Here is a 27263-nt window from a genome sequence, read left to right on the forward strand (position 1 = left end):
AGGGGTGGTATAATCAAATCAAATCAAATCAATTTTATTTATATAGCCCTTCGTACATCAGCTGATATCTCAAAGTGCTGTACAGAAACCCAGCCTAAAACCCCAAACAGCAAGCAATGCAGGTGGAGAAGCACGGTGGCTAGGAAAAACTCCCTAGAAAGGCCAATACCTAGGAAGAAACCTAGAGAGGAACCAGGCTATGTGGGGTGGCCAGTCCTCTTCTGGCTGTGCCGGGTGGAGATTATAACAGAACATGGCCAAGATGTTCAAATGTTCATAAATGACCAGCATGGTCGAATAATAATAAGGCAGAACAGTTGAAACTAGAGCAGCAGCACAGTCAGGTGGAAGTTGAAACTGGAGCAGCAGCATGGCCAGGTAGACTGGGGACAGCAAGGAGTCATCATGTCAGGTAGTCCTGGGGCATGGTCCTAGGGCTCAGGTCAGTTGAAACTGGAACAGCAGCATGGCCAGGTGGACTGGGGACAGCAAGGAGTCATCATGTCAGGTAGTCCTGGGGCATGGTCCTAGGGCTCAGGTCCTCCGAGAGAGAGAAAGAAAGAGAGAAGGAGAGAATTAGAGAACGCACACTTAGATTCACACAGGACACCGAATAGGACAGGAGAAGTACTCCAGATATAACAAACTGACCCCAGCCCCCCGACACATAAACTACTGCAGCATAAATACTGGATACAGAAGATAGCCAATCAGTTGTGTTGTGACAAGGTAGGGGTGGTATACAGAAGATAGCCAATCAGTTGTGTTGTGACAAGGTAGGGGTGGTATACAGAAGATAGCCCTCTTTGGTAAAATACCAAGTCCATTACAGCTCAACTACTCAAAGAGAAAAGACAGTCCATCATCCCTTTAAGACATGAAGGTCAGTCAATCCGGAAAATAACATTGAAAGTTTCTTTAATTGCAGTCGCAAAAACCATCAAGTGCGATGAAAAAACTGTCTTTCATGAGGACCGCCACAGGATATGGGGCGGCAGCGTAGCCTAGTGGTTAGAGCATTGGCCTAGTAACCGGAAGGTTGCGAGTTCAAACCCCCGAGCTGACAAGGTACAAATCTGTCGTTCTGCCCCTGAACAGGCAGTTAACCCACTGTTCCCAGGCTGTCATTGAAAATAAGAATGTGTTCTTAACTGACTTGCCTGGTTAAATAAAGGTTAAATAAAGGTAAAAAAATATATTAAAAAAATATCATGTCCCAGAGTTACCTCTCCTGCAGATGATACTGTAATGACCCTGGGTTTATAGGCGTGGATATCGACTCTGCTGCTCGAGCTTTTGCGGCACAGTCAATAAGCGCGCTGGACTTCGGGCTAGAAGGTCGAGGGTTCGAGACCTGCTCCCTGCCTGCTTCATTACATTGGTGTCAGAGGTGATCGGACCTTGCATCCACGCCGGTGAGCGCTTTCCTATAAGACGTAGAGTTGCAAGGATGCTCTCTTTTAAAGGAGGGAGTAGTGTAATGATCCTACGTTTATAAGCGCGGATATCGACTCTGCCGCTTGAGCATGCTTTTGGGGTACAGTCAATAGCGCACTGGACTTCGGGCTAGAAGGTTGAGGGTTTGAGGCCTGCTCCCTGCCTGTTTCATTACAATATGTTAATCAGAGTTAACTGCATCTCAGATTGCAGCCCAAATAAATGCTTCACAGAGTTCAAGTAACAGACACATCTCAACATCAACTGTTCAGAGGAAACTGTGTGAGTCAGGCCTTCATGGTCGAATTTCTACAAAAAAAACCACTACTAAAGGACACCAATTAGAAGAAGAGACTTGCTTGGGCCAAGAAACACGAGCAGTGGACATTAGACCAGTGGAAATCTGTCCTTTGGTCTGATGAGTCTAAATCTGAGAGTTCTAAATCTTTTTGGTTCCAACCACCGTGTCTTTGTGAGACGCAGAGTAGGTGAATGGATGATCTCCGCATGTGTGGTTTCCACCGTGAAGCATGGAGGAGGTGTGATGGTGTGGGGGTTATTTCCTGGTGACACTGTCTGTGATGTATTTAGAATTCAAGGCACACGTAACCAGCATGGCTACCACAGCATTCTGCAGCGATATGCCATCCCATCTGGTTTGCACTTAGTGGGAATATAATTCGTTTTTCAACAGGACAATGACCCCAAAACGCCTCCAGGCTGTGTAAGGGCTATTTGACCAAGAAGGAGAGTGATGGAGTGCTGCATCAGATGACCTGGCCACCACAATCACGCGACCTCAACCTAATTGAGATGGTTTTTGGATGAGTTGGACCACAGAGTGAAGGAAAAGCAGCCAAAAAAGTGCTCAGCATATGTGGGAACTCCTTTCAGACTGTAGAAAAAGCATTCCTCCTGAAGCTGGTTGAGAGAATGCAAGAATGTGCAAAGCTGTCATCAAGGCAAAGGGTGGATGCTTTTGAAGAATCTCAAATATATTTTGATACACTTTTTTTTGGTTACTACATGATTCCATATGTGTTATTTGATCGTTTTGATGTCTTCACAATTATTATACTATGTAGAAAATAGTAAAACATAACAAAAAACCCTTGAATGAGTAGGTGTGTCTGAACTGTTGACTGGTACAGTTTAAGTAGCATCTATAGTGTCGTTGTGAATTAGAAATAGTTTTCCATTGATTGCCATCGGAACCCTAATGTCAGATGTCCTCTTGTTCCAGTCGGCATGTTTTTGTGTTCCCACTTCATTCTCACTCAACCAGTAACATTTTTGGTCAAACATCAGCAGAGGTGCCAGGTAGGATGCTAGTGTTCACAACAGTTACATTTCAAATCTAAATTGTTGTTGTTGTTGGACGTGTTGATTAACCAATGTATCGGACAAAGATATCATTATCAGCTTTGCTATACTTTCAGGCTGCAGTGTCTACGCAGTTAGCTAGTTAACCTTAGATAGGAAGTTAGCTCTCTAGCTAAATCTGTCATTCGTTGATAAAACTCAACTATGGTCGCCACCTCTCGCTACTTTATTCCGTTACCTGTATAAAGCCGTCTGTCAGGAACCAAAGATACATGTTTTGTATGAACTTAAAATGATCTAATATCAGCCTACTAGCTTGCGTACGTCGTTAGTTAGCTAGCTAACTAGATGCCTAGCCGGTAGCTAATGTTAGTGGAGCTAGCTAAGAGATGTGGCTTTCTAAACAACTGGGTACTCGGGAAATCAATTCAATTATTGGTATATGTTAAATATACAGAAGTGAAATAAACACAAATATACAGTAAACATTACACTGCATAGAAGTTCCAAAATAAAGAGGATTACAAATGTCATTAAAACAATATCAATTCAATTCAAGGGCTTTATTGGCATGGGATACATGTGTTAACATTGCCAAAGCAAGTGAGGTAGATAATATACAAAAGTGAAATTAACAGTAAACATTACACATATCTCCAACTGGGACAAATCGATTTGAACAGTCAACCAACTCGGGTCTCTTTCTTGAACTCCGACCCGAAGATCACCGATGTCTTGATTTGACCTCATATTTTTCCCGAGTTCGTAGTTGTTTTGAACGAGGCATGAGAGCTGTCACTCCTACATCCGAGTTGGTTAGTTATCTTATCTTATGGTGCTTTCAATACAACTAATGCCGCGTTCAATAGAACTGCGAACTCGGAAATCGCCGATTCCCGAACGTTCAATCTACATGGGAACTCGGGGCGGAAACGAGCTCCGAGCACCCCCCCCCCTTTATATATATTTTTTCTTCGAGTTCCCAGGTGTCTTGAAAGCACAATTTGATTGCCAGGAAAGTTTGCAGCAGGAGCATGTTAACTAGCTAGGTGGCCAAAGCTAGTATTGCAAGCATCTGATGTCTATCAAACATTAAATTATAATTTCTTGTTGTGAAAAAGAAACTGAACCTCTTGGTTGAGAGAATAAATAAACATACAGAGTGCAACTGAGTGGACTATCTCTGGTTAATGAACAAATACAAAAAAGGCTAACTCACACTATCGCCTTATGGTAGGCTGTCTGTGTCTCTGTTTTAGGAAATGGAGTTTGCTGAGCTGATTAAGACCCCCAGAGTGGATGGGGTGGTGTTGAGGAGACCCTTCCTTCCCACAGTGGAGGGAACTCTCTGTCTGACAGGACATCACCTCATACTGAGCTCCAGACAGGACAACACGGAGGAACTCTGGCTGCTGCATGCTAACATCGACGCCATAGAGAAGAGGTGGGTGTTCGGTAGCTCAGGCTCAGCTTCAGGCTGCTGCATGCTAACATCGACCCCATAGAGAAGAGGTGGGTGTTCGGTAGCTCAGGCTCAGCTTCAGGCTGCTGCATGCTAACATCGACCCCATAGAGAAGAGGTGGGTGGTCGGTAGCTCAGGCTCAGCGTCAGGCTGCTGGATGCTAACATCGACCCCATAGAGAAGAGGTGGGTGTGTGTGTACAGGACAAACACAATGGGGTTGTAGGGGGATATTTGGGGTTAGGGACTTGCTAGTAGGTATAAAGACCTGAGTGTCAGGGTTGAGGATGGGTTGTGAGGGGTTAGGATCAGGGTGAGGGTAAGGAGGGGTTAGGATCAGGGTGAGGGTAAGGAGGGGTTAGGATCAGGGGTGAGGGGTTATGATCAAGCTTAGGGTCAGTGTTAACCTTCTCCTCCCCCTGTCTACAGGTTTGTGGGGTCTCTGGGCACCATCATAGTCAAGTGTAAAGACCTCAGGGTGATTCAGCTGGATATCCCTGGCATGGAGGAGTGCCTCAACATCGCCAGCTCTATCGAGGTGAGGAGGGACTATAGTCTCCATGTTTTATATAAAAACATCAATGGAATGAATAGGAACAATGCAGGTTGACCAGTAAACTAGCCTCTGGTATCAATCCCACCGTGGAGAATAACAATGGTATCAATCCCAGCGTGGAGATAGACCTCTAGAGGAGTTTCTCTGTGGTTCTAATCTCATTCATAGACACTTCCGCCTAAATGCCTGGTCTGGTGGACCGACACAGACAGTCGGAAGAACCCCCCCCCCCCCCCCCCCCCCCCCCCCCCCCGCCTCCAAATAAATTGTCTTAATCTACCCACTAATCCTCTCCGACAACACCTTCCCTCTAACTCTCCCCTTTACACTAGCAAAGCAGATTCACACATCAGTCATGTGATTCACTAAAATGAAATGATGACAAATACTTTAGTCAGTAGGTCCCTCAGAATTCTACGGTCACTCCCACTAAGGTCAACTCTGAGTGGTTGCTATCCCAGGCTTGTATGTGTTGTACACAATAACCTGGGGAGGAGGTTACTAGCTATGGTTCTCAGGCTGTGGTCGCATTCTCTATGAAGTGTGCACTCGTTCACTACAGAGTGCACCAGCAACGTAATATCTGCTCTCTTCCTCTAGGTTCTGTCCACTCTGGACTCTGTCTCTTTGATGTACCCGCTCTTCTACCGGCCCATGTTTCAGGTCATCGAGGACGGATGGAAGTCTTTCCTTCCAGAGGATGCTTTCAAAGACCTGGAGTCCATGGTAATGTAGGGCTGCTCTGCTCACCCAGGAACCTGCTGAGATAATACGAGGAGTCTACAAAACATTAAGAACACCTTCCTAATATTGAGTTGCGCCCTCTTTTTGCCCTCGGAACAGCCTCAGTTCGTGAGGTCGTGGAGTCTACAAGGTGTCGAAAGCGTTCCACAGGGATGCTGGTCCATGTTGACCCTACAAGGTGTTGAAAGCGTTCCACAGGGATGCTGGCCCATGTTGATTCACACGGATGTCAAGTTTGCTGTGTGTCCTTTGGGTGGTGGACATTCTTGAAACACACAGGAAACTGTTGTGTGAAAAACCCAGCAGTGTTAGTTTTTGACACAAACCGGTACACCTGGTTATTACCACCATACCCCATTCAAAGGCACTTAAATATTATGTCTTGCCCCTCTGAATGGCAGAGGTATGCAATCCATGTCTCAAGACTTAAAAGTCCTTCTTTAACCCGTCTCCTCCCCTTCATCTACACTGATTGAAGTGGATTTAACAAGTGACATCAATAAGGGATCATATCTTACACCTGGATTCACCTGGTCAGTCGATGTCATGGAAACAGCAGCTGTTCCTAATGTTTTGTACATCTTGTTTTGTGTATATTGAGTTAATTACCCCTGTATGTCTGTTTCTAATTACCCCTGTATGTCTGTTTCTAATTACCCCTGTATGTCTGTTTCTAATTACCCCTGTATGTCTGTTTCTAATTTCCCCTGTATGTCTGTTTCTAATTACCCCTGTATGGCTGTTTCTAATTTCCCCTGTATGGCTGTTTCTAATTTCCCCTGTATGTCTGTTTCTAATTACCCCTGTATGTCTGTTTCTAATTACCCCTGTATGTCTGTTTCTAATTACCCCTGTATGTCTGTTTCTAATGACCCCTGTATGTCTGTTTCTAATGACCCCTGTATGTCTGTTTCTAATGACCCCTGTATGTCTGTTTCTAATGACCCCTGTATGTCTGTTTCTAATGACCCCTGTATGTCTGTTTCTAATGACCCCTGTATGTCTGTTTCTAATGACCCCTGTATGTCTGTTTCTAATGACCCCTGTATGTCTGTTTCTAATGACCCCTGTATGTCTGTTTCTAATGACCCCTGTATGTCTGTTTCTAATGACCCCTGTATTGCTGTTTCTAATGACCCCTGTATGGCTGTTTCTAATGACCCCTGTATGGCTGTTTCTAATGACCCCTGTATGGCTGTTTCTAATGACCCCTGTATGGCTGTTTCTAATTTCCCCTGTATGGCTGTTTCTAATTTCCCCTGTATGGCTGTTTCTAATTACCCCTGTATGGCTGTTTCTAATTTCCCCTGTATGTCTGTTTCTAATTTCCCCTGTATGTCTGTTTCTAATTTCCCCTGTATGTCTGTTTCTAATTTCCCCTGTATGTCTGTTTCTAATTTCCCCTGTATGTCTGTTTCTAATTTCCCCTGTATGTCTGTTTCTAATTTCCCCTGTATGTCTGTTTCTAATTACCCCTGTATGTCTGTTTCTAATTACCCCTGTATGTCTGTTTCTAATTTCCCCTGTATGTCTGTTTCTAATTTCCCCTGTATGTCTGTTTCTAATTTCCCCTGTATGTCTGTTTCTAATTACCCCTGTATGTCTGTTTCTAATTTCCCCTGTATGTCTGTTTCTAATTACCCCTGTATATCTGTTTCTAATTTCCCCTGTATGGCTGTTTCTAATTACCCCTGTATGGCTGTTTCTAATTACCCCTGTATGGCTGTTTCTAATTACCCCTGTATGGCTGTTTCTAATTTCCCCTGTATGGCTGTTTCTAATTTCCCCTCTATGGCTGTTTCTAATTTCCCCTCTATGGCTGTTTCTAATTTCCCCTCTATGGCTGTTTCTAATTTCCCCTGTATGGCTGTTTCTAATTTCCCCTGTATGGCCGTTTCTAATTTCCCCTGTATGGCTGTTTCTAATTACCCCTGTATGGCTGTTTCTAATTACCCCTGTATGGCTGTTTCTAATTACCCCTGTATGGCTGTTTCTAATTACCCCTGTATGGCTGTTTCTAATTACCCCTGTATGGCTGTTTCTAATTACCCCTGTATGGCTGTTTCTAATTACCCCTGTATGGCTGTTTCTTTTAGATCTGGATGTTTCAAGGTTTATTTGTCAAATAAGGCAAATGGTTCTTTCATTATGTTAATTTTCAATAATGTTCTGTCAAATCAAATCAAATGTTTTTCTAATGCCCTTTTTACAACCCATAAAAACCCAGCTTTCCTTAAGTATTTTAATGATCAAATCTCCCCTCATCACTACCCAACCTCCCTCTATTCCCCCCCTCTCCCTCCATCCATCACTACCCAACCTCCCTCTATTCCCCCCCTCTCCCTCCATCCATCCCTCTCCACCTCTCTCCCATCCCTCCTCCTCTCCCTCCATCCATCCCTCCCCACCTCCCTCCTCTCCCTCCACCCATCCCTCCCCACCTCCCTCCTCTCCCTCCATCCATCCCTCCCCACCTCCCTCCTCTCCCTCCACCCATCCCTCCCCACCTCCCTCCTCTCCCTCCATCCATCCCTCCCCACCTCCCTCCTCTCCCTCCACCCATCCCTCCCCACCTCCCTCCTCTCCCTCCATCCATCCCTCTCCACCTCTCTCCCATCCCTCCTCCTCTCCCTCCATCCATCCCTCCCCACCTCTCTCCTCTCCCTCCACCCATCCCTCCCCACCTCCCTCCTCTCCCTCCATCCATCCCTCCCCACCTCCCTCTATCCATCCCTCCCAACCTCCCTCTATTCCCCCCCTCTCCCTCCATCCATCCCTCCCCACCTCCCTCTATCCATCCCTCCCAACCTCCCTCTATTCCCCCCCTCTCCCTCCATCCATCCCTCCCAACCTCCCTCTATTCCCCCCCTCTCCCTCCATCCATCCCTCTCCACCTCTCTCCCATCCCTCCTCCTCTCCCTCCATCCATCCCTCCCCACCTCCCTCCTCTCCCTCCACCCATCCCTCCCCACCTCCCTCCTCTCCCTCCATCCATCCCTCCCCACCTCCCTCCTCTCCCTCCACCCATCCCTCCCCACCTCCCTCCTCTCCCTCCATCCATCCCTCCCCACCTCCCTCCTCTCCCTCCACCCATCCCTCCCCACCTCCCTCCTCTCCCTCCACCCATCCCTCCCCACCTCCCTCCTCTCCCTCCATCCATCCCTCCCCACCTCCCTCCTCTCCCTCCACCCATCCCTCCCCACCTCCCTCCTCTCCCTCCATCCATCCCTCCCCACCTCCATCCATCCCTCCCCACCTCCCTCCTCTCCCTCCCTCCTCTACCTCATCCCTCGCTCCTCTCCATCCATCCCTCGCTCCTCTCCATCCATCCCTCGCTCCTCTCCATCCTCCCTCCCTCCCTCCCTCCTCTCCCTCCATCCATCCCTCCCCACCTCCCTCCTCTCCCTCCATCCATCCCTCCCCACCTCCCTCCTCTCCCTCCATCCATCCCTCCCCACCTCCCTCCTCTCCCTCCATCCATCCCTCCCCACCTCCCTCCTCTCCCTCCATCCATCCCTCCCCACCTCCCCTCCCTCCCTCCCTCCCTCCCTCCCTCCCTCCCTCCCTCCCTCCCTCCCCTCCCCTCCTCTCCATCCATCACTCCATCCATCTCTCCTAGACTGAAGAGTGGCGTCTGAGTGATGTGAATAAGGACTACAGTGTGTGTTCCTCCTACCCTCCTCTGGTGGCCGTACCAAAAGATGTGGATGACGACACCCTAAGGAAGGCTGCCGCCTTCCGCCACGGTGGACGCTTCCCCGTACTCAGCTACTATCACAAGAAGAACGGCATGGTGAGAGGAGTGCACGGCACCATGGGAAATTGAGTTTATAGTCAGTGTAGTTCACCATAGAGAAGTGTTCTCGTCTACCATGTTCATAATTTATGTGGCAGAAAAAGACTTGAGGTCTTTTAGGCCTTTCAAGGTATTAAACCCCAACTGAATTGGTCTATTTGAGTCTGATCTTAAAGGGAAAATCCACCCAAAAACGTTCTTTTGGTATTTGTTTCATTAGTCCATTGTTGCAAAAAATAAATAAAAAATGCATGTCATCAATCAATATTAGTTGGAATCGGCTAAACTTTGAACATTGAGATATTAAATAAATGATAGAGATTGAATAGGAAGAGTGAAAGAGACTGGTATACACTTTCATAACACAGGAATACAGCCGGTGTGATTGTTATTGGCTGGCGTTTTCCTTCAAGCCTTTTAAAGGTAGTAAAAGTCTCATCTTTCTGTATGTTCAGTAGCACGTATAACATAAAAACATTTACATTTTAGTCACTTAGCAACCTAATTAACCAATCAAAATGCTCAATTTCTGTCTTCCTCTGTGGTGTCTGCTTCTTGACCCCTGAACTCTAATCCCTGATTCGCTCTCTGTCACCAGGTGATGATGCGTTCAGGCCAGCCGCTGACCGGCACCAACGGGCGTCGCTGTAAGGAAGACGAGAAGTTGATCAACGCCACGTTGCGGGCGGGGAAACGCGGTTACATCATCGACACGCGTACCGTCAGCGTGGCGCAGCAGGCCAAGGCACGGGGAGGAGGGTTCGAATCAGAGGCCAACTACCCACAGTGGAGGAGGATTCACAAGGCTATAGAGAGGTGATGGAAGGGTGATAGTGATCAAATCACATTTTTCACATACACATGGTTAGTAGATGTTATTGGTCACATACACATGGTTAGCAGATGTTATATTGGTCACATACACATGGTTAGCATATGTTATATTGGTCACATACACATGGTTAGCAGATGTTATATTGGTCACATATACATGGTTAGCAGATGTTATATTGGTCACATACACATGGTTAGCAGATGTTAATGCGAGTGTAGCGAAATGCTTGTGCTTCTAGTTCCGACAGTGCAGTAATAACCAACCAGTAATCTAACCTAACAATTCCAAAACTACTACCTTATACACAGAAGTGTAAAGGGATGAAGAATATGTACATAAAGATATATGAATGAGTGATGGTACAGAACGGCATAGGCAAGATGCAGTAGATGGTATCGAGTACAGTATATACATATGAGATGAGTAATGTAGGGTGTGTAAACATTATATTAAGTGGCATTGTTTAAAGTGGCTTGTGATACATTTTTACATCCATTTCCATTATTAAAGTGGCTGGAGTTGAGTGCTTGTGCTTCTAGTTCCGACAGTGCAGTAATAACCAACCAGTAATCTAACAACTTCACAACAACATCCTAATACACACAAATGTAGGTAAATGGATGGATTAAGGATATGTACATATAAATATATGGATGAGCGATGGCCGAGCGGCGTAGGTAAGATACAATAGATGGTATAAAATACAGTGTTACACATATGAGATGAGGAATACACATTATATAAACGTTATTAAAGTGACTAGTAGATAGTTAACAGTCTGTGGGCCTGAGGGCCTTGAGATAGAAGCTGTTTAACAGTCTGAGGGCCTTGAGATAGAAGCTGTTTAACAGTCTGAGGGCCTGGAGATAGAGGCTGTTTAACAGTCTGAGGGCCTTGAGATAGAAGCTGTTTAACAGTCTGAGGGCCTTGAGATAGAGGCTGTTTAACAGTCTGAGGGCCTTGAGATAGAGGCTGTTTAACAGTCTGAGGGCCTGGAGATAGAGGCTGTTTAACAGTCTGTGGGCCTTGAGATAGAAGCTGTTTAACAGTCTGAGGGCCTTGAGATAGAGGCTGTTTAACAGTCTGAGGGCCTTGAGATAGAGGCTGTTTAACAGTCTGAGGGCCTTGAGATAGAGGCTGTTTAACAGTCTGATGGCCTGAGGGCCTTGAGATAGAAGCTGTTTAACAGTCTGTGGGCCTGAGGGCCTTGAGATAGAAGCTGTTTAACAGTCTGAGGGCCTTGAGATAGAAGCTGTTTAACATTCTGTGGGCCTTGAGATAGAAGCTGTGTAACAGTCTGATGGCCTGAGGGCCTTGAGATAGAAGCTGTTTAACAGTCTGTGGGCCTGAGGGCCTTGAGATAGAAGCTGTTTAACAGTCTGTGGGCCTTGAGATAGAAGCTGTTTAACAGTCTGAGGGCCTTGAGATAGAAGCTGTTTAACAGTCTGTGGGCCTTGAGATAGAAGCTGTTTAACAGTCTGTGGGCCTTGAGATAGAAGCTGTTTAACAGTCTGTGGGCCTTGAGATAGAAGCTGTTTAACAGTCTGTGGGCCTTGAGATAGAAGCTTTTTAACAGTCTGAGGGCCTTGAGATAGAAGCTGTTTAACAGTCTGTGGGCCTTGAGATAGAAGCTGTTTAACAGTCTGTGGGCCTTGAGATAAAAGCTGTTTAACAGTCTGATGGCCTTGAGATAGAAGCTGTTTAACAGTCTGATGGCCTGAGGGCCTTGAGATAGAAGCTGTTTAACAGTCTGTGGGCCTTGAGATAGAAGCTGTTTAACAGTCTGTGGGCCTTGAGATAGAAGCTGTTTAACAGTCTGTGGGCCTTGAGATAGAAGCTGTTTAACAGTCTGTGGTCCTGAGGGCCTTGAGATAGAAGCTGTTTAACAGTCTGAGGGCCTTGAGATAGAAGCTGTTTAACATTCTGTGGGCCTTGAGATAGAAGCTGTGTAACAGTCTGATGGCCTGAGGGCCTTGAGATAGAAGCTGTTTAACAGTCTGTGGGCCTGAGGGCCTTGAGATAGAAGCTGTTTAACAGTCTGTGGGCCTTGAGATAGAAGCTGTTTAACAGTCTGTGGGCCTTGAGATAGAAGCTGTTTAACAGTCTGTGGGCCTTGAGATAGAAGCTGTTTAACAGTCTGTGGGCCTTGAGATAGAAGCTGTTTAACAGTCTGTGGGCCTTGAGATAGAAGCTTTTTAACAGTCTGAGGGCCTTGAGATAGAAGCTGTTTAACAGTCTGTGGGCCTTGAGATAGAAGCTGTTTAACAGTCTGTGGGCCTTGAGATAAAAGCTGTTTAACAGTCTGATGGCCTTGAGATAGAAGCTGTTTAACAGTCTGATGGCCTGAGGGCCTTGAGATAGAAGCTGTTTAACAGTCTGTGGGCCTTGAGATAGAAGCTGTTTAACAGTCTGTGGGCCTTGAGATAGAAGCTGTTTAACAGTCTGAGGGCCTTGAGATAGAAGTTGTTTAACAGTCTGTGGGCCTGAGGGCCTTGAGATAGAAGCTGTTTAACAGTCTGTGGGCCTTGAGATAGAAGCTGTTTAACAGTCTGTGGGCCTTGAGATAGAAGCTGTTTAACAGTCTGAGGGCCTTGAGATAGAAGCTGTTTAACAGTCTGTGGGCCTTGAGATAGAAGCTGTTTAACAGTCTGAGGGCCTTGAGATAGAAGCTGTTTAACAGTCTGAGGGCCTTGAGATAGAAGCTGTTTAACAGTCTGTGGGCCTTGAGATAGAAGCTGTTTAACAGTCTGTGGGCCTTGAGATAGAAGCTGTTTAACAGTCTGATGGCCTGAGGGCCTTGAGATAGAAGCTGTTTAACAGTCTGAGGGCCTTGAGATAGAAGCTGTTTAACAGTCTGTGGGCCTTGAGATAGAAGCTGTTTAACAGTCTGAGGGCCTTGAGATAGAAGCTGTTTAACAGTCTGAGGGCCTTGAGATAGAAGCTGTTTAACAGTCTGATGGCCTGAGGGCCTTGAGATAGAAGCTGTTTAACAGTCTGAGGGCCTTGAGATAGAAGCTGTTTAACAGTCTGAGGGCCTTGAGATAGAAGTTGTTTAACAGTCTGTGGGCCTGAGGGCCTTGAGATAGAAGCTGTTTAACAGTCTGTGGGCCTTGAGATAGAAGCTGTTTAACAGTCTGTGGGCCTTGAGATAGAAGCTGTTTAACAGTCTGTGGGCCTTGAGATAGAAGCTGTTTAACAGTCTGTGGGCCTTGAGATAGAAGCTGTTTAACAGTCTGAGGGCCTTGAGATAGAAGCTGTTTAACAGTCTGAGGGCCTTGAGATAGAAGCTGTTTAACAGTCTGTGGGCCTTGAGATAGAAGCTGTTTAACAGTCTGTGGGCCTTGAGATAGAAGCTGTTTAACAGTCTGTGGGCCTTGAGATAGAAGCTGTTTAACAGTCTGATGGCCTGAGGGCCTTGAGATAGAAGCTGTTTAACAGTCTGTGGGCCTTGAGATAGAAGCTGTTTAACAGTCTGATGGCCTGAGGGCCTTGAGATAGAAGCTGTTTAACAGTCTGTGGGCCTTGAGATAGAAGCTGTTTAACAGTCTGAGGGCCTTGAGATAGAAGCTGTTTAACAGTCTGTGGGCCTTGAGATAGAAGCTGTTTAACAGTCTGTGGGCCTTGAGATAGAAGCTGTTTAACAGTCTGAGGGCCTTGAGATAGAAGCTGTTTAACAGTCTGATGGCCTTGAGATAGAAGCTGTTTAACAGTCTGATGGCCTTGAGATAGAAGCTGTTTAACAGTCTGAGGGCCTTGAGATAGAAGCTGTTTAACAGTCTGTGGGCCTTGAGATAGAAGCTGTTTAACAGTCTGATGGCCTTGAGATAGAAGCTGTTTAACAGTCTGTGGGCCTTGAGATAGAAGCTGTTTAACAGTCTGTGGGCCTTGAGATAGAAGCTGTTTAACAGTCTGAGGGCCTTGAGATAGAAGCTGTTTAACAGTCTGTGGGCCTTGAGATAGAAGCTGTTTAACAGTCTGTGGGCCTTGAGATAGAAGCTGTTTAACAGTCTGAGGGCCTTGAGATAGAAGCTGTTTAACAGTCTGAGGGCCTTGAGATAGAAGCTGTTTAACAGTCTGATGGCCTTGAGATAGAAGCTGTTTAACAGTCTGTGGGCCTTGAGATAGAAGCTATTTAACAGTCTGTGGGCCTTGAGATAGAAGCTGTTTAACAGTCTGTGGGCCTTGAGATAGAAGCTGTTTAACAGCCTGAGGGCCTTGAGATAGAAGCTGTTTAACAGTCTGAGGGCCTTGAGATAGAAGCTGTTTAACAGTCTGATGGCCTGAGGGCCTTGAGATAGAAGCTGTTTAACAGTCTGAGGGCCTTGAGATAGAAGCTGTTTAACAGTCTGATGGCCTGAGGGCCTTGAGATAGAAGCTGTTTAACAGTCTGTGGGCCTTGAGATAGAAGCTGTTTAACAGTCTGATGGCCTGAGGGCCTTGAGATAGAAGCTGTTTAACAGTCTGTGGGCCTTGAGATAGAAGCTGTTTAACAGTCTGTGGGCCTTGAGATAGAAGCTGTTTAACAGTCTGTGGGCCTTGAGATAGAAGCTGTTTAACAGTCTGTGGGCCTTGAGATAGAAGCTGTTTAACAGTCTGAGGGCCTTGAGATAGAAGCTGTTTAACAGTCTGTGGGCCTTGAGATAGAAGCTGTTTAACAGTCTGTGGGCCTTGAGATAGAAGCTGTTTTAACAGTCTGTGGGCCTTGAGATAGAAGCTGTTTAACAGTCTGATGGCCTTGAGATAGAAGCTGTTTAACAGTCTGATGGCCTTGAGATAGAAGCTGTTTAACAGTCTGATGGCCTTGAGATAGAAGCTGTTTAACAGTCTGAGGGCCTTGAGATAGAAGCTGTTTAACAGTCTGTGGGCCTTGAGATAGAAGCTGTTTAACAGTCTGATGGCCTTGAGATAGAAGCTGTTTAACAGTCTGTGGGCCTTGAGATAGAAGCTGTTTAACAGTCTGAGGGCCTTGAGATAGAAGCTGTTTAACAGTCTGTGGGCCTTGAGATAGAAGCTGTTTAACAGTCTGATGGCCTGAGGGCCTTGAGATAGAAGCTGTTTAACAGTCTGAGGGCCTTGAGATAGAAGCTGTTTAACAGTCTGTGGGCCTTGAGATAGAAGCTGTTTAACAGTCTGTGGGCCTTGAGATAGAAGCTGTTTAACAGTCTGATGGCCTGAGGGCCTTGAGATAGAAGCTGTTTAACAGTCTGTGGGCCTTGAGATAGAAGCTGTTTAACAGTCTGTGGGCCTTGAGATAGAAGCTGTTTAACAGTCTGATGGCCTGAGGGCCTTGAGATAGAAGCTGTTTAACAGTCTGTGGGCCTTGAGATAGAAGCTGTTTAACAGTCTGTGGGCCTTGAGATAGAAGCTGTTTAACAGTCTGATGGCCTTGAGATAGAAGCTGTTTAACAGTCTGATGGCCTTGAGATAGAAGCTGTTTAACAGTCTGTGGGCCTTGAGATAGAAGCTGTTTAACAGTCTGTGGGCCTTGAGATAGAAGCTGTTTAACAGTCTGAGGGCCTTGAGATAGAAGCTGTTTAACAGTCTGTGGGCCTTGAGATAGAAGCTGTTTAACAGTCTGTGGGCCTTGAGATAGAAGCTGTTTAACAGTCTGTGGGCCTTGAGATAGAAGCTGTTTAACAGTCTCTCGGTCCCAGCTTTGATGCACCTGTACTGACCTCGCCTTCTGGATGATCTTTTTGGCCTTCCTGTGACAGGTGATGTAGGTGTCCTGGAGGGCAGGTAATTGCACCCAGTGATGTGTTGTGCAGACCGCACCACCCTGATGGAGAGGGGTGAGGTCATGGTGATGGCGAGTTGATGGGGAGGGTGAGGTGAATGAGATGGTCAGGGAGAGGTGATGGGGAGGGAGAGGTGATGGGGAGGGAGAGATGATGAGGAGGGAGAGGTGATGGTGATGGGGAGGGAGAGGTGATGGGGAGGGAGAGGTGATGGGGAGGGAGAGGTGATGGGGAGGGAGAGGTGATGGGGAGGGAGAGGTGATGGGGAGGGAGAGATGGTGGGGAGGGAGAGGTGATGGGGAGGGAGAGGTGATGAGGAGGGAGAGGTGATGGTGATGAGGAGGGAGAGGTGATGGTGATGAGGAGGGAGAGGTGATGGTGATGAGGAGGGAGAGGTGATGAGGAGGGAGAGGTGATGGGGAGGGAGAGGTGATGGGGAGGGAGAGGTGATGGGGAGGGAGAGATGATGGAGAGGGAGAGGTGATGGGGAGGGAGAGGTGAGGGAGAGGTGATGGGGAGGGAGAGGTGATGGGGAGGGAGAGGTGATGGGGAGGGAGAGGTGATGGAGAGGTGATGGGGAGGGAGAGGTGAGGGAGAGGTGATGGGGAGGGAGAGGTGATGGTGATGGGGAGGGAGAGGTGATGGGGAGGGAGAGATGATGGGGAGGGAGAGGTGATGGGGAGGGAGAGGTGATGGGGAGGGAGAGGTGATGGGGAGGGAGAGGTGATGGGGAGGTGATGGGGAAGGAGAGGTGATGGGGAGGGAGAGGTGATGGGGAGGGAGAGGTGATGAGGAGGGAGAGGTGATGAGGAGGGAGAGGTGATGGTGATGGGGAGGTGATGGGGAGGGAGAGATGATGGGGAGGGAGAGGTGATTGGGAGGGAGAGGTGATGGGGAGGGAGAGGTGATGGTGATGGTGATGGGGAGGGAGAGGTGATGGTGATGGGGAGGGTGATGGTGATGGGGAGGGAGAGGTGATGGGGAGGGAGAGGTGATGGGAGGGAGAGGTGATGGTGATGGGGAGGGAGAGGTGATGGTGATGGGGAGGGAGAGATGATGGGGAGGGAGAGGTGATGGGGAGGGAGAGGTGATGGTGATGGGGAGGGAGAGATGATGGGGAGGGAGAGATGATGGGGAGGGAGAGGTGATGGGGAGGGAGAGGTGATGGAGAGGGAGAGGTGATGGTGATGGGGAGGGAGAGATGATGGGGAGGGAGAGGTGATGGTGATGGGGAGGGAGAGGTGATGGGGAGGGAGAGGTGATGGTGATGGGGAGGGAGAGATGATGGGGAGGGAGAGGTGATGGTGATGGGGAGGGAGAGGTGATGGAGAGGTGATGGGGAGGGAGAGGTGATGGTGATGGGGAGGGAGAGATGATGGGGAGGGAGAGATGATGGGGAGGGAGAGGTGATGGTGATGGGGAGGGAGAGGTGATGGGGAGGGAGAGGTGATGGTGATGGGGAGGGAGAGGTGATGGTGATGGGGAGGGAGAGGTGATGGTGATGGGGAGGGAGAGGTGATGGGGAGGGAGAGGTGATGGGGAGGGAGAGTTGATGGGGAGGGAGAGGTGATGGTGATGGGGAGGGAGAGGTGATGGGGAGGGAGAGGTGATGGGGAGGGAGAGGTGATGGGGAGGGAGAGGTGACGGTGATGGGGGAGGGAGAGATGATGGGGAGGGAGAGGTGATGGGGAGGGAGAGTTGATGGGGAGGGAGAGGTGATGGTGATGGGGAGGGAGAGGTGATGGGGAGGGAGAGGTGATGGGAGGGAGAGGTGATGGTGATGGGGAGGGAGAGATGATGCGGAGGGAGAGGTGATGGTGATGGGGAGGGAGAGATGATGGGGAGGGAGAGGTGATGGGGATGGGGAGGGAGAGGTGATGGTCAGGGAGAGATGATGGTCAGGGAGAGATGATGGGGAGGGAGAGATGATGGTGATGGAGAGGGAGAGGTGATGGAGAGGTGATGGAGAGGGAGAGGTGATGGTCAGGGAGAGGTGATGGTCAGGGAGAGATGATGGGGAGGGAGAGATGATGGGGAGGGAGAGGTGATTGTGATAGGGTGGGGAGGGAGAGGTGATGGTCAGGGAGAGGTGATGGGGAGGGAGAGATGATGGGGAGGGAGAGGTGATGGTCAGGGAGAGATGATGGTCCAGGGAGAGGTGATGGTCCAGGGAGAGGTGATGGTGATAGGGAGTGGAGGGAGAGGTGATGGTCAGGGAGAGGTGATGGGGAGGGAGAGATGATGGGGAGGGAGAGGTGATGGTGATAGGGAGGGAGAGGTGATGGTCAGGGAGAGATGGTGGTCAGGGAGAGGTGATGGTCAGGGAGAGATGATAGGGAGGGGAGGGAGAGGTGATGGTCAGGGAGAGGTGATGGAGGGAGAGATGATGGGGAGGGAGAGGAGAGGGGGAGGGAGAGGTGAATGAGATGGTCAGGGAGAGGTGATGGGGAGGGAGAGGTGATGGTCAGGGAGAGGTGATGGGGAGGGAGAGATGATGGGGTGGGAGAGATGAAGGTCAGGGAGAGGTGAGGGCGAGGTGATGGGGAGGGGAGGGGAGGGAGAGGTGATGGTCAGGGAGAGGTGATGGTCAGGGAGAGGTGATGGTCAGGGAGAGATGATGGGGAGGGAGAGGTTGATGGTGATAGGAAGGGGAGGGAGAGGTGATTGGAGGGAGAGGTGAATGAGATGGTCGGGGAGAGATGATGGGGAGGGTGAGGTGATGCGGAGGGAGAGGTGATGGGGAGGGAGAGGTGATGGGGGAGGGGAGAGGTGATGGGGAGGGAGAGGTGATGGGGATGGCGAGGGGAGGGGAGAGATGATGGTGAGGGAGAGATGATGGAGAGGTGAGGGAGAGATGATGGAGAGGGGAGGGGAGAGATGATGGTGAGGGAGAGGGGGAGGGGAGGGGAGGGAGAGGTGAATGAGATGGTCAGGGTGAGGTGATGGGGAGGGTGAGTGGAGAGGTGAATGAGATGGGGAGGGAGAGGTGATGGTCAGGGATAGGTGATGGTCAGGGAGAGGTGATGGGGAGGGAGAAATGATGGGGAGGGAGAGGAGAGGGAGAGGGAGAGGTGAATGAGATGGTCAGGGAGAGGTGATGGGGAGGGAGAGGTGATGGGGAGGGAGAGATGATGGGAAGGGGAAGATGATGGGGGTGGGAGAGATGAAGGTCAGGGAGAGGTGATGGGTGAGGGCGAGGGTGATGGGGAGGGGAGGGAGAGGTGTGATGGTGATGGGGAGGGGGAGGGAGAGGTGATGGGGAGGGGAGGGAGAGGTGATGGTGATGGGGAGGGGAGGGAGAGGTGATGGTCAGGGAGAGGTGATGGGGAGGGAGAGATGATGGGAAGGGAGAGATGAGGGGGTGGGAGAGATGAAGGTCAGGAGAGGTGATGGGGAGGGAGAGGTGATGGGAGGGAGAGATGATGAGGAGGGAGAGGTGATGGTGATGGGGGAGGAGAGGTGATGGGGAGGGAGAGGTGATGGGGAGGGAGAGGTGATGGGGAGGGAGAGGTGATGGGAGGGAGAGGTGATGGGGAGGGAGAGATGGTGGGGAGGGAGAGGTGATGGGGAGGGAGAGGTGATGAGGAGGGAGAGGTGATGGGGAAGGGAGAGGTGATGGGGAGGGAGAGGGTGATTGGGGAGGGAGAGATGATGGAGAGGGAGAGGTGATGGGGAGGGAGAGGTGAGGGAGAGGTGAATGGGGAGGGAGAGGTGATGGGGAGGGAGAGGTGATGGGAGGGAGAGGTGATGGAGAGGTGATGGGGAGGGAGAGGTGAGGGAGAGGTGATGGGGAGGGAGAGGTGATGGTGATGGGGAGGGAGAGGTGATGGGGAGGGAGAGATGATGGGGAGGGAGAGGTGATGGGGAGGGAGAGGTGATGGGGAGGGAGAGGTGATGGGGAGGGAGAGGTGATGGGGAGGTGATGGGGAAGGAGAGGTGATGGGGAGGGAGAGGTGATGGGGAGGGAGAGGTGATGAGGAGGGAGAGGTGATGAGGAGGGAGAGGTGATGGTGATGGGGAGGTGATGGGGAGGGAGAGATGATGGGGAGGGAGTAGGTGATTGGGAGGGAGAGGTGATGGGGAGGGAGAGGTGATGGTGATGGGGAGGGTGATGGTGATGGGGGAGGGAGAGGTGATGGGGAGGGAGAGGTGATGGGGAGGGAGAGGTGATGGTGATGGGGAGGGAGAGGTGATGGTGATGGGGAGGGAGAGATGATGGGGAGGGAGAGGTGATGGGGAGGGAGAGGGGAGGGAGAGGTGATGGTGATGGGGAGGGAGAGATGATGGGGAGGGAGAGATGATGGGGAGGGAGAGGTGATGGGGAGGGAGAGGTGATGGAGAGGGAGAGGTGATGGTGATGGGGAGGGAGAGATGATGGGGAGGGAGAGGTGATGGTGATGGGGAGGGAGAGGTGATGGGGAGGAGAGGTGATGGTGATGGGGAGGGAGAGATGATGGGGAGGGAGAGGTGATGGTGATGGGAGGGAGAGGTGATGGAGAGGTGATGGGGAGGGAGAGGTGATGGTGATGGGGGAGGGAGAGATGATGGGGAGGGGAGATGATGGGGAGGGAGAGGTGATGGTGATGGGGAGGGAGAGGTGATGGGGAGGGAGAGGTGATGGTGATGGGGAGGGAGAGGGTGATGGTGATTGGGGAGGGAGAGGTGATGGTGATGGGGAGGGAGAGGTGATGGGGAGGGAGAGGTGATGGGGAGGGAGAGGTGATGGGGAGGAGAGTTGATGGGGAGGGAGAGGTGATGGTGATGGGGAGGGAGAGGTGATGGGGAGGGAGAGGTGATGGGGAGGGAGAGGTGATGGGGAGGGAGAGGTGACGGTGATGGGGAGGGAGAGATGATGGGGAGGGAGAGGTGATGGGGAGGGAGAGTTGATGGGGAGGGAGAGGTGATGGTGATGGGGAGGGAGAGGTGATGGGGAGGGAGAGGTGATGGGGAGGGAGAGGTGATGGTGATGGGGAGGGAGAGATGATGCGGAGGGAGAGGTGATGGTGATGGGGAGGGAGAGATGATGGGGAGGGAGAGGTGATGGGGATGGGGAGGGAGAGGTGATGGTCAGGGAGAGATGATGGTCAGGGAGAGATGATGGGGAGGGAGAGATGATGGTGATGGAGAGGGAGAGGTGATGGAGAGGTGATGGAGAGGGAGAGGTGATGGTCAGGGAGAGGTGATGGTCAGGGAGAGATGATGGGGAGGGAGAGATGATGGGGAGGGAGAGGTGATTGTGATAGGGTGGGGAGGGAGAGGTGATGGTCAGGGAGAGGTGATGGGGAGGGAGAGATGATGGGGAGGGAGAGGTGATGGTCAGGGAGAGATGATGGTCAGGGAGAGGTGATGGTCAGGGAGAGGTGATGGTGATAGGGAGTGGAGGGAGAGGTGATGGTCAGGGAGAGGTGATGGGGAGGGAGAGATGATGGGGAGGGAGAGGTGATGGTGATAGGGAGGGAGAGGTGATGGTCAGGGAGAGATGGTGGTCAGGGAGAGGTGATGGTCAGGGAGAGATGATAGGGATGGGGAGGGAGAGGTGATGGTCAGGGAGAGGTGAGGGAGGGAGAGATGATGGGGAGGGAGAGGAGAGGGGGAGGGAGAGGTGAATGAGATGGTCAGGGAGAGGTGATGGGAGGGAGAGGTGATGGTCAGAGGAGAAGGTGATGGGGAGGGAGAGATGATGGGGTGGGAGAGATGAAGGTCAGGGAGAGGGGGAGGGGAGGGGGAGGGAGAGGTGATGGTCAGGGAGAGGTGATGGTCGGGAGAGGTGGATGGTCAGGGAGAGATGATGGGGAGGGAGAGGTGATGGTGATAGGAAGGGGAGGGAGAGGTGATTGGAGGGAGGAGGAAGAGGTGAATGAGATGGTCGGGGAGAGATGATGGGGAGGGTGAGGTGATGCGGAGGGAGAGGTGATGGGGAGGGAGAGGTGATGGGGGAGGGAGAGGTGATGGGGAGGGAGAGGTGATGGGGATGGCGAGGGGAGGGGGAGACGATGATGGTGAGGGAGAGATGATGGAGAGGTGAGGGAGAGATGATGGAGAGGGGAGGGGAGAGATGATGGTGAGGGAGAGGGGGAGGGGAGGGGAGGGAGAGGTGAATGAGATGGTCAGGGTGAGGTGATGGGGAGGGGGGGAGAGGTGAATGAGATGGGGAGGGAGAGGTGATGGTCAGGGATAGGTGATGGTCAGGGAGAGGTGATGGGAGGGAGAAATGAGGGGGAGGGAGAGGAGAGGGAGAGGGAGAGGTGAATGAGATGGTCAGGGAGAGGTGATGGGGAGGGAGAGGTGATGGGGAGGGAGAGATGATGGAAGGAAGAGATGATGGGGTGGGAGAGATGAAGGTCAGGGAGAGGTGATGGTGAGGGCGAGGTGATGGGGAGGGGAGGGAGAGGTGATGGTGTGGGGAGGGGAGGGAGAGGTGATGGGAGGGGAGGGAGAGGTGAGGGGGAGGAAGAGGTGATGGGGAGGGGAGGGAGAGGTGATGGTGATGGGGAAGGGGAGGGAGAGGTGATGGTCAGGGAAGGTGATGGGGAGGGNGATGGTGGTCAGGGAGAGGTGATGGTCAGGGAGAGATGATAGGGGGGGAGGGAGAGGTGATGGTCAGGGAGAGGTGATGGAGGGAGAGATGATGGGGAGGGAGAGGAGAGGGGAGGAGAGGTGAATTGAGATGGTCAGGGAGAGTGATGGGGAGGGGGAGAGGTGATGGTCAGGGAGGGGTGATGGGGAGGGAGAGATGATGGGGTGGGGAGAGATGAAGGTCAGGGAGAGGGGAGGGGAGGGGAGGGAGAGGTGATGGTCAGGGAGAGGTGATGGTCAGGAAGAGGTGAGGGCAGGGAGAGATGATGGAGGGAGAGGTGATGGTGATAGGAAGGGGAGGAGAGGTGATTGGAGGGAGAGGTGAATGAGATGGTCGGGGAGAGATGATGGGGAGGGTGAGTGATGCGGAGGGAGAGGTGATGGGGAGGAAGGTTGAGGGGAGGGAGAGGTGATGGGGAGGAGAGGCTGATGGGGATGGCGAGGAGGGAGAGATTGATGGTGAGGGAGAGATGATGGAGAGGTGAGGGAGAGATATGGGAGGGGAGGGGAGAGATGATGGTGAGGGAGAGGGGAGGGAGGGGAGGGAGAGGTGAATGAGATGTCAGGGTGAGGTGATTGGTGAGGGAGGGAGAGTGTGAATGAGAGGGAGGGAAGTGTTGATGGTCAGGGATAGGTGATGGTCAGGGAGAGGTGATGGGAGGGAGAAATGATGGGGAGGGAGAGGAGAGGGAGAGGGAGAGGTGAATGAGATGGTCAGGGAGAGGTGATGGGGAGGGAGAGGTGATGGGGAGGAGAGAGATGATGGGAAGGGAGAGATGATGGGTGGGAGAGATGAAGGTCAGGGAGAGGTGATGGTGAGGGCGAGGTGAGGGGAGGGGAGGGAAGGTGATGGTGATGGGAGGGGAGGAGAGGTGATGGGAGGGAGGAGAGGTGAGGGAGGGAGAGGTGATGGGGAGGGAGGGAGAGGTGATGGTGATGGGGAGGGGAGGGAGAGGTGATGGTCAGGGAGGTGATGGGGAGGGAGAGATGATGGGAAGGGAGAGATGAGGGGGTGGGAGAGATGAAGGTCAGGGAGAGGTGATGGTGAGGGCGAGGTGATGGGGAGGGGAGGGAGAGGTGATGGTGATGGGAGGGGAGGGAGAGGTGATGGGAGGGGAGGGAGAGGGGATGGTGATGGGGAGGGGAGGGAGAGGTGATGGTGATGGGGAGGGAGAGGTGATGGTGATGGGGAGGGGAGGGAGAGGTGATGTCAGGAGAGGTGATGGTCATGGAGAGGTGATTTTCAGGGAGAGGTGATGGAGGAGAGATGATGGGGAGGGAGAGGAGAGGGGGAGAGGGAGAGGTGAATGAGATTGTCAGGGAGAGGTGATGGTGATGGGGAGGGAGAGGTGATGGGGAGGGAGAGGTGATGGGGAGGGAGAGGTGATGGGAGGGAGAGGTGATGGGGAGGGAGAGGTGATGGGGAGGGAGAGGTGATGGGGAGAGAGATGATGGGAGGGAAGAGGTGATGGTGATGGGGAGGGAGAGGTGATGGGGAGGGAGAGGTGATGGTGATGGGGAGGGAGAGGTGATGGGGAGGGAGAGGTGATGGTGATGGGGAGGGAGAGGTGATGGGGAGGGAGAGGTGATGGGGAGGGAGAGGTGATGGTGATGGGGATGGAGAGGTGATGGGGAGGGAGAGGTGATGGAGAGGGAGAGGTGATGGTGATGGAGAGGTGATGGAGAGGGAGAGGTGATGGTGATGGAGAGTTGATGGGGAGGGAGAGGTGATGGGGAGGGAGAGGTGATGGGGAGGAGAGGTGATGGTCAGGGAGAGGTGATGGTCAGGGAGAGGTGATGGGGGGATGGAGAGGTGATGGTGAGGAGAGGTGATGGTGATGGAGAGGTGATGGTGATGGGGAGGAGAGGATGGGAGGAGAGGTGATGGTGATGGAGAGGTGATGGGGAGGGAGAGGTGATGGTGATGGAGAGGTGATGGTGATGGAGAGGTGATGGTGATGGAGAGGTGATGGGAGGAGAGGTGATGGTGATGGAGAGGTGATGGTGATGGAGAAGGTGATGGTGATGGAGAGGTGATGGTGAGGGAGAGGTGATGGTGAGGGAGAGGTGATGGTGATGGAGAGGTGATGGTGATGGAGAGGTGATGGTGATGGAGAGGTTGATGGTGATGGAGAGGTATACAATACGTTTTTTTATAGAGAATGATAGAGGCCTCTTCTGGCCCAAAGCCTGTATTAGCAAGGGCAGCAGCATTGAGGACTTTCACCATTGAGTGGGACTTCCTATGGGTCATCAGGAGGGATCAGCCAATGAATTATACTCGTGAACAAACATTCTAGAACTGCAGGTGGCAGTAAATCACCAACCTTGTCTTTATTCCTCAAACAACTGACTGCTTCAAAACAGAAATCACCTCACTGGCACTGCCCGCGCGCTCCCAGACGGCCTAATGGAAACGATATAGACGAGTTAGCAGACAACGTCACAGAAAAACGATGTGCACGCCTCAATGGGGCAGAAGGCCGTGTGGTTTATGGTACTGAACGGGCAGATCGCTTGCAACAATGACACAAAGATGCAATGTGGGGAATTGTAGGTGGCTCGTTTTTATCTTGTTACTGATACCCTGTATTGTTTGACTCAAGTCAAGTCATTTGATAATAGGCAACAAAGCTAGCTAACCAATAACTAACAATGTATTTGAGAGACAAGTCACAAACTCGGATACCTCCTGCGCCTCAACCTGTTGTTTCAGCCTGCTGTTTCCCAAGTATTACTTTAGTTTTGATTTATTTACGTGTTAGTGTCAACACATGCTACCAGCTAGCTAGCTAGCTAGGTTGCAATAGAGCTCGCTTCGCCTGGAATAGCTAACTAGCATTTCCAGCGCTGTAGAAGCTATGTTTATTACGCTCTTGTCCGGGACAATATTGACATGCAGACCTCCAATGTGGCAATTGTTTGCTAGCGGAGGATTACAGGAATGAGCTGGCTATCCTTAGCAAGCAAATGTCAATTTTGCTCGAACTTATGGGGAAAATGCAAATTGGAACTTTCTAGTTCTCAACTCCAATGGCTGGACGCCGCTCGGGGCTGATGAATGATGTTTCCCTGCCTTGTCATCTGTCCATATCTGAAGAGCCTGTGCTACCTGGAACTAGCCTGCCAAGGAAGTCTTCTCCATCTGTCCATATCTGAAGGGCCTGTGCTACCTGGAACTAGCCTGCCAAGGAAGTCGTCTCCATCTGCTTCTCCTCCTCCATCTTGTAGTGAAGTAGGTGAAGAAGATTGTTCCAATCAGCGGGGTTCGTTCGGACCAGATTGATATAATGAATAGCTTCGCTCCCATTGGTGCCTGATCTACCGGCGCCTTCATCGATGGAATTGCCTGTGTCTACGATGGCAGTTCTGACTCCCAACTACACGGACGCCAGCAGCAGCTTTGTCGCAGAGTTCGACTCCTTTCCCTCTCTTTGGATCTGACCGGGCACTGCCTGCTGTGGGAGGTCTGGCCTATCGCCGGGAGCAACGGGGGCGCACTCTATCCTGCTTCTCGTGGGCCCTTGGAAAGGTTCAATGAATTGTGTGAGTGGTAGGAATGGGCGGATTTCTCCGTTCCCTTCTCCGGCTGCTGTATTGGACAGTTGAATGGTAATACATGTCTCAGTCCCTGTTGTGCTATCCAGGAGCACAGAACATCAACAAGCTGCTCCCAGACATTATAAACCTGCATCAGGAAAATTGAGTCTATCGTAGTTCATGTGGGATTCAATGTTGATATCTTCAATGTTGATATCAAAGCTTGTTTTATAAGGAGGAAGTTATCCACCCAAATCATCTGGGTTCCTGGATCCTTTCACAGCATTATAAGGCTGCGTTGAGACAATGACTTATCAATGACCCAAGCCCAGCTCAGTTAATCCCTACCATTGTAACGCAGGTTCCTGGATCCTTTCACAGCCTTAAATTGCTACGTTGAGACAGTGACTTATCAGCGACCCGAGCCCAGGTCAGTTAATCCCTACCATTGTGTCACTGAGTTGTCATAATGCTTCAGTAAATGTACATTACACCAGGGGCGTTGGTAGACACAATGTAAGTAACCTAATTGATGTCCCTCTTATTACCCTGAATGCCTTTGCTGATCCCACAGCAGTAATCATGTACCTATGAACCAGATGTATACTGTCAGAACTGAGGCGGTGTGCCCTAGTAGACAGTCTACTGTGTGCAGCTCACCCTGCACTAACATAAATAACATGAGCATGTCTACTTATTCTAAGCTTTCCAGTAAAGCAATGAAAAGAATCAAGCATCCCCCGAAAAGTGTTAAACTGCCCACGTTAACAAATGTAGCTTAACCTCTCTTGGATATGTTGGCGTCCACCTAGCCAAAAGCCAGTGAAAATGCAGAGCGCCAAATTCAAGTATATTACTATAAAAATCCAAATTTCATGAAATCACACATGCAAGATACCAAATTAAAGCTACACTTGTTGTGAATCCAGCCAACATGTCAGATTTCAAAAAGGCTTTTCGACGAAAGCAAGCAATGCTATTTTCTGAGGATAGCACCCCAGTAAACAGAGGGAAAAACATATTTCAACCCTGCAGGCGCGACACAAAATGCAGAAATAAAAATAATTCATGCCTTACCTCCAGCAAAAACACTGGTTCCAAGTCGTGCAACATGACTACAAAATGTCTCATAAGTTGCCTGTAAGCTTTGTCCAAACATGTCAAACTACTTTCCTAATACAACTTTAGGTATTTTTTTAACATAAATAATCAATAAAATTGAAGACTGGATGATCTGTGTTCAATACCGGAGGAAA

The 27263-nt window shown here is 50.6% G+C and overlaps 1 protein-coding gene across 2 annotated transcripts in view; it reads left to right on the forward strand.

Moving 5' to 3' along the window:
• Positions 1 to 2644: 2644 nt before the first annotated feature.
• mtmr9 (myotubularin related protein 9) overlaps positions 2645 to 27263 on the forward strand; it is a 53094-nt gene continuing 28475 nt past the window's right edge. Inside the window, exons 1-6 of one of the 2 annotated variants that reach the window (XM_031836747.1) lie at positions 2645 to 2757; positions 3998 to 4204; positions 4652 to 4760; positions 5379 to 5504; positions 9142 to 9315; positions 9917 to 10134. In XM_031836747.1, the coding sequence (XP_031692607.1) occupies positions 4023 to 4204; positions 4652 to 4760; positions 5379 to 5504; positions 9142 to 9315; positions 9917 to 10134 (809 nt within the window). In that variant the 5' untranslated portion in view covers positions 2645 to 2757; positions 3998 to 4022. The remainder of the gene's footprint in view (positions 2758 to 3997; positions 4205 to 4651; positions 4761 to 5378; positions 5505 to 9141; positions 9316 to 9916; positions 10135 to 27263) is intronic. The other variant, XM_031836746.1, reaches the window with a different exon arrangement.

This window comes from Oncorhynchus kisutch, linkage group LG12 (genome assembly GCF_002021735.2).
Source record: "Oncorhynchus kisutch isolate 150728-3 linkage group LG12, Okis_V2, whole genome shotgun sequence".
NCBI classification, from domain to species: Eukaryota; Metazoa; Chordata; class Actinopteri; order Salmoniformes; family Salmonidae; genus Oncorhynchus; species Oncorhynchus kisutch.